The sequence below is a fragment of the Nerophis lumbriciformis genome, linkage group LG11 (assembly GCF_033978685.3).
Source record: "Nerophis lumbriciformis linkage group LG11, RoL_Nlum_v2.1, whole genome shotgun sequence".
NCBI classification, from domain to species: Eukaryota; Metazoa; Chordata; class Actinopteri; order Syngnathiformes; family Syngnathidae; genus Nerophis; species Nerophis lumbriciformis.
The window spans coordinates 53,655,828-53,663,327 of record NC_084558.2 but is presented as its reverse complement, the minus strand read 5'-3'; the positions used below and the strand labels follow the sequence as shown (position 1 = coordinate 53,663,327).

General features: G+C 37.7%; 2 protein-coding genes across 2 annotated transcripts in view; both read left to right on the top strand.

Annotated features, from left to right (window-relative positions):
* Window positions 1-4,458, top strand: part of LOC133610240 (uncharacterized) — a 39,147-nt gene extending 34,689 nt beyond the window's left edge. Inside the window, 1 exon segment of the mRNA XM_072914179.1 lies at window positions 3,960-4,458. Coding sequence (XP_072770280.1) covers window positions 3,960-4,365 — 406 coding nt within the window. The 3' untranslated portion in view covers window positions 4,366-4,458.
* LOC133610231 (histone H3) lies at window positions 714-1,187 on the top strand. The gene has a single exon (XM_061966357.1). The coding sequence runs from the start codon at window positions 730-732 to the stop codon at window positions 1,138-1,140; it is 411 nt and encodes a 136-aa protein (XP_061822341.1). The 5' UTR covers window positions 714-729; the 3' UTR covers window positions 1,141-1,187.
* Window positions 4,459-7,500: the final 3,042 nt, after the last annotated feature.

Genomic DNA, 7,500 nt, shown 5'->3' with positions numbered 1-7,500 from the left:
GGTTGGGAACATCTCTGCGCTGCTGACCCGTCTCCGCTCGGGATGGTTTCCTGCTGACCCCACTGTGGACTGGACTCTTACTGTTATGCTGGATCCACTATGGACTGGACTCTCACAATATTATGTTAGACCCACTCGACATCCATTGCATTCGGTCTCCCTAGAGGGGGTGGGGGGGTTACCCACATATGCGGTCCTCTCCAAGGTTTCTCATAGTCATTCACATCGACGTCCCACTGGGGTGAGTTTTTCCTTGCCCTTATGTGGGCTATACCGAGGATGTCGTTGTGGCTTGTGCAGCCCTTTGAGACACTTGTGATTTAGGGCTATATAAATAAACATTGATTGATTGATTGAAATATATGACCTTACACCAGATGTTACCAGGACAATAGTCAGCATAAGTCTTATAGCATTTATTTTTCACCATTCCACATTCCTCAATATATAATTAATTACATGGTCAAACATGTATTTACTTGTACATTACTCTTGCAATGCTTACATGTGATGCCAAACTACATTCTGCAAAGAGTCCAGGGCTTCAGAAGCGGTTGGGCAGTTCTTGTCGATGATTGGTTCATTTCAAATTGCTCTTGTCCAATGGTTGATCAGCCTTTGCGCCGGCCTCCTCCCATACGGACCAATCAGCGCTGCCTTGTCTTTATAAAAGGCACAGCTTGCGGAGGTGGAAGTATCTTACTTCTTGAAGTCGAGACGTAGCGAACAATGGCAAGAACCAAGCAGACAGCTCGTAAGTCCACCGGAGGCAAAGCCCCCAGGAAGCAGCTCGCCACCAAGGCCGCCCGCAAGAGCGCACCTGCCACCGGCGGCGTGAAGAAACCTCACCGTTACAGGCCCGGCACCGTGGCCCTCCGTGAGATCCGCCGCTACCAGAAGTCCACCGAGCTGCTCATCCGCAAGTTGCCCTTCCAGCGCCTGGTCAGGGAAATCGCCCAGGATTTCAAGACCGACCTCCGCTTCCAGAGCTCTGCAGTGATGGCTCTTCAGGAGTCCAGTGAGGCTTACCTGGTCGGTCTGTTTGAAGATACCAACCTGTGCGCCATCCACGCCAAGAGAGTCACCATCATGCCCAAGGACATCCAGCTGGCCCGCCGTATCCGCGGAGAGAGAGCATAAGCTTTAAACTCCACAACCACAACGGCTCTTTTAAGAGCCACCACAAACTCAACTAATGTCATTCCTGCTGCAATGTTAGCACCCACACTGCAGTAACACATGAACTTATTAGCAGCGCTAATCCATGGTTAGAAAGTTCGATGTGAACACAATAAAAGTAGAACAGTTTGGGTACTGTAGGACTATAAAGCCCTGCATATTTTGTAAGGTAAGAGAGATGTTGGTATAACAGTAATAACCATCTTTGTCTTGGACACCAAGACATCACGTTATGCATGCATAATATATATATATATATATATATATATATATATATATGTTAAGTCTGAAAAAACACAGAGGCTATATCATCTAAACCTGCGAAACAGGCTTGTAGAGATAATATAGCCTCTGTGTTTTTTCTGACCTAACATATTTTCTGCTCTACCCCGGTATTGAGCACTGTATGACGGATAAACCACAGAAACCTCAACTATATATATATAGATGGATATGTTTTTGATATAAAAACATATGTTGTTGTAAGTGTACATATTCTTATAACTGGTGTCTTGCTCCTTAATGTTGATTTGACCATTTTTTTTCTTTTTTTGATTGATCTTCAATTTTATTTGCAATTGTATTTTATGTTCCCCTTTTATCAATATTCCTATTATTCTCATTACTATTTTTTTTATTTTTGTCTTCAATTTTATTTCGGAATTGTATTTTTTTTATTTTCCATTTTTCCGATCAATATTCCTATTATTACTATCTTACTGTTTTTGTATTTGATTTATTTTTTTATGCGTATTCCTATTCTGATTATTTTTGTATTTACTTCATTCATTCTTATTACTATTGTTAACATTCTTACTCTTTGTTTCCCTTTTCTTTCTCATTCATATTATTCTTATATCTATATCGTTTAATTAAAAGTGATATAATTACTGTTTTTAATTCTTAATATTCTTATTCTTTTGTTTCTTTTTTTGTCATTGTTTCCCTAATATTTGTAGGCTTATTATTTTGCTTTTTTTTATTTTTTATTTTTTCTGTTTTCTTCTTCCCATTTGTAGTAGTTTCTACCTGCTTCTATTCAGACACACATATTTCCTGTAATTTTTTTTAACAAATTAAGGTATTGCATTTGAAATGCTATTATTTTCCTTACTAAACTGTGTATTATTTTTGTTTTTGTTTTTTGTGTCCAAAATTAATTTAAAACTGTTCATAAAATGTGTATCTGAGGAAATATAGCATATGAGGTCATTATTTGTAACATGTATAAATATTTCTGGTAATCTACAGCACAGTTAGAAAACATATACTACTGGAGTAAAACATGCTCTATTCAATGTTAAGCAAAATAACATGTGCCTTAAAGTACCAGAACACCTTGCTTTATCTGTGTATTTGTTTATAATATTATACATTGATGCCTAGTAATGGTGCTCGTTGAGGTCAATTACTGTTACTATTGTGTTTTTGAAAGGACTCAAAGTGGATTCGCCCATTTGCCTACCCTGCGCTGATTGCTATATCATCTAAACCTGCGAAACAGGCTTGTAGAGATAATATAGCCTCTGTGTTTTTTCTGACCTAACATATTTTCTGCTCTACCCCGGTATTGAGCACTGTATAACGGATAAACCACAGAAACCTCAACTATATATATATATATATATATATATAGATGGATATGTTTTTTGATTTAAAAACATATGTTGTTGTAAGCGTACATATTCTTATAACTGGTGTCTTGCGTGTTAATGTTGATTTGACCATTTTTTTCTTTTTTTGTTTGATCTTCAATTTTATTTGCAATTTTATTTTATGTTCCCCTTTTATCAATATTCCTACTATTCTCATTACTATTTTTTTTATTTTTGTCTTCAATTTTATTTCGGAATTGTATTTTTTTTGTTTTCCATTTTTCCGATCAATATTCCTATTATTACTATCTTACTGTTTTTGTATTTGATTTATTTTTTTATGCGTATTCCTATTCTGATTATTTTTGTATTTACTTCATTCATTCTTATTACTATTGTTAATATTCTTACTCTTTGTTTCCCTTTTCTTTCTCATTCATATTATTCTTATATCTATATCGTTTAATTAAAAGTGATATAATTACTGTTTTTAATTCTTAATATTCTTATTCTTTTGTTTCTTTTTTTGTCATTGTTTTCCCTAATATTTGTAGGCTTATTATTTTGCTTTTTTTAAATTTCATTTTATTGTTTTCTGTTTTCTTCTTCCCATTTGTAGTAGTTTCTACCTGCTTCTATTCAGACACACATATTTCCTGTAAATTTTTTTAACAAATTAAGGTATTGCATTTGAAATGCTATTATTTTCCTTTCTAAACTGTGTATTATTTTTGTTTTTGTTTTTTGTGTCCAAAATTAATTTAAAACTGTTCATTAAATTTGTATCTGAGGAAATATAGCATATGAGGTCATTATTTGTAACGTATGTATAAATATTTCTGGTAATCTACAGCACAGTTAGAAAACATATAATACTGGAGTAAAACATGCTCTATTCAATGTTAAGCAAAATAACATGTGCCTTAAAGTACCAGAACACCTTGCTTTATCTGTGTATTTGTTTATAATATTATACATTGATGCCTAGTAATGGTGCTCGTTGAGGTCAATTACTGTTACTATTGTGTTTTTGAAAGGACTCAAAGTGGATTCGCCCATTTGCCTACCCTGCGCTGATTGGACGACCGTTCCCCGACACAGTCAGCCAATCACAGAGCAGCATGGGAGTGCATAAATACGCTGCTCGCAGTGCCCCCTGCCATTGTGATCCTTCAAGACACATAGTCTAACATAATCATAATTAATCATGTCTGGACGTGGCAAAACCGGCGGAAAGGCTAGAGCCAAGTCCAAGACCAGGTCTTCCCGTGCCGGACTGCAGTTCCCAGTGGGTCGCGTCCACCGTCTGCTCCGCAAAGGCAACTATGGCGAGCGTATCGGCGCCGGTGCTCCTGTCTACCTGGCAGCAGTGCTGGAGTATCTGACCGCTGAGATCTTGGAGTTGGCGGGAAACGCAGCCCGTGACAACAAGAAGACCAGAATCATCCCCCGTCATCTTCAGCTGGCTGTCCGCAACGACGAGGAGCTCAACAAACTCCTCGGAGGTGTGACCATTGCCCAGGGCGGTGTGTTGCCTAACATCCAGGCTGTTCTGCTGCCCAAGAAGACCGAGAAGGCCTCCAAGAAGTAAACTACTTAACATCTTAATCCCCACAAAGGCTCTTTTAAGAGCCACTCACTATCCAACAAAAGGGCAAATAATCCTTGCATAGCTCTATGTTGCTATGCTAACATAGCTCCTGCATACTTCGAATTATTAGGGCCTGCAATGGCCCATTGCAAAAGGACTCCCACAGGGAGTCCTTATGCAATGGGACATAAGGATCTATTGAATTTCTAAGGTTTTATTCTTCCTTTATTATTATTATTATTATTATTATTATTATTATTATTATTATTCCGCAGCTTTGCGCACTACTTTGACCCCCTGAACATGCTTCAAAACTCACCAAATTTGACGCACACATCAATGAACGCGAACAAAACTCTTTGGTAAAGAAATCAAAACTCAAAATTGCCCTCTAGTGCCCCCTAAAACAAAAACTACCTCTAACTCCCAGTACAAATGTTGTAAAGACATGGAACAAAAACCTCTATGTAGGTCTCACTTAGACCTACTTTTTATTAATTTATTTCCTCGGGCAAAAATAAACAGGAAGTTGGCTATTCCCCCTTCAAGACAAAAAAGTACTAAAAACAGTCACTTTTGCCTCTTTGAGCTGCAATTTTACCCCCTTAACATGCTTCAAAACTCACCGAACTGAACACACACATCAGGACTGGCAAAAACTGATCTAATGAAAAAACCTAACCCCAAATTCAAAAATTGCGCTCTACAGCAATTTTTGAATAAACCGGAGAAAAAACTGCTCCTCGGAAGAAAAAAAATTACAAAACTGCCTGTAACTCCCACTGGGAAGGTCGGAGAGACATGAAACAAATACCTCTCCGTAGGTCTCACTTAGACCTACATTTCATAAATTGACAACCCCCAGCAAAAATCTACAGGAAGTTTGCTATTCCCCCTTCAAAAAAATTTTTTTTTAAAAACCGGTCACCTTCCTTCAAAAACGAACTCCTCTGAGCGCGTTTGTCGTTTCGCCTTCAAACTAACACAGGAGAGAGATTGAACCCTTGTGCTTACAACAACAGAAGCGCTTTTTTATAACTGCTCCGGTTTTGATTTTATGACCCTTCAAAGACCCGCTGCGCTGATGCTGCTGCACTGCTGTTTTTTTTAAGATGGCTGCTCAAAAGCAGGAAGCACCAACGTGCCCACACAATGCAGACAAGGTAGGTACACTAGACTAAAGTCTTGGGACACTTCAGACTAAAAGTAGACAAAAGTATTGGGACACTTAGGACTAGCACCTGCCAAATACGCGGGCCCGAACAACGCTGCTTGCAGCTTTAATTAATATTGTGTTCTTATGTAATAAAGTTAGGACACCTCTGAAGCAAAGTGTTAGTATTATATATCAAAAACGGATTTATGTACAAAAATGTACTATTTGCGCTGTGGACATTTTTGTTCATCACTTTTCTACACTGAATGCACTCTAATTTATAATTAGTTCCAACGTCTTCAAACAAATAAAATGATATATGCATTTGTTTATAATACTGAGTGACTCATTTTAACTGCCAGTAATTTTCTTATTGACAGACTAAATGCACAGTGCAGTGAAAAAGTAACATTTCATTTTGACACGAGTGCGATGATATACATTTTGTAGTTACTTTACACTGTCTTCCTGTTAATGATATACATTATCGCAAACAACTAAACTATCAAAAAAGTATTCACATATTGGTTTCTGAATTGATATCAGAGCATAAAGATCTGGTATCGTTGATGTTGATATTTCAGTATCGATCCACATATCACTAGTTTTCCTCAAGGAAACAATCGCAGTTATATTTGGATCGGAATAATTTAATGCTACATATACATGATTGGTGGGAATTATTATGAAACAATAATTATGTTTTGTTTATGCGTTCATTGTAAATATTCCATAGGTGGTGCCATATCACATGTCCTATACCAGTGATTTTCAACCACTGTGGAAATTATGCAACTATACCTACTTGGTCCAAAAAATGTTTTTTGCAAATCAATAATCATAATGTGCCGTTGTCTAGAGTCTGTGCTGTGTAGAGCTTGGCAGGGTAACCATGTAATACTCCATATCAGTAGGTGGCAGCAGGTAGTTCATTGATTTGTAGAAGTCGGAACGCGTCGAGGATGGTTTGTCGTGATCCCAATAGGCAGAGCACAGCGGGAGACGGCGTGCAGATAAAAAGGTATGTAACGCTTAAACCAAAAATCAACAAAAAGCAAGTCCTGCTAGGAAAAGGCACTGAAGCATAGGGATGGCTATGTAAAACAAAAGTAAAACTGAACTGGCTACAAAGTCAACAAAAACAGAATGCTGGACGACAGCAAAAACTTACAGCGTGTGGAGCAAAGACGGTGTCCAACTAAGCACATCCTGTACATGTCGTCACAATCAACAATGTCCCCTCAAAGAAGGATAGCGTACGCACAACTTAAATAGTCTTGATTGTGAAAACAAAGCAGGTGCGGGCAATAGCGCTCAAAAGGTATGAAGCTGGTACAGGAGAACACCAACAATAGAGGAAGGGTCACCAAATCAGCGCAAGACAGGAACTAAAGCACTACACACAGGAAACAACAACAAACTCAAAATAAGGCACGACAACCTGGTGGATTTTAATTTTTTAACCTTTTCTGCTGGTGGTGTGCCTCCGTATTTTTTTTTATGAAAAAAATGTGCCTTGGCTCAAAAAAGGTTGAAAAACACTGTCCTATACCATATACATTGACATCACCATTTCTAAAAAAAAGACAACGAAAAAAAGTAGACAGTACACAAAATATAATAATACATAGAAATAATGTCTGGCAAAATAATAGATTTTGTTTGTAAAAGGCACTTTATATTGAGCAAACAACCTCAAAGTGCTACAGTGTATTAAAAAAATAAAACAAATAAAAATAAATAAAAATAAAATCTAGAACAGCCTAATAGCTAGAACTAGTATGCATACATCTAAAAAAGGCTTTTTTTTTTTAAAAGAAGGGTTTTTAAGCCTTTTTTAAAAGCATCCACAGTCTGTGGTGCCCTCAGGTGGTCAGGGAGAGCGTTCCACAGACTGGGGGCGGCGGAGAAGAAAGCCCGGTCTTCCATTGTTCGTAGCTTTGTCCTTGGAAGTTGGAGGAGGTAATAAGGAAACATGA

Coding starts and splice junctions, on each gene's coding strand:
- LOC133610231 (XM_061966357.1), top strand. CDS start 730: ATGGCAAGAACCAAGCAGACAGCTCGTAAGTCCACCGGAGGCAAAGCC.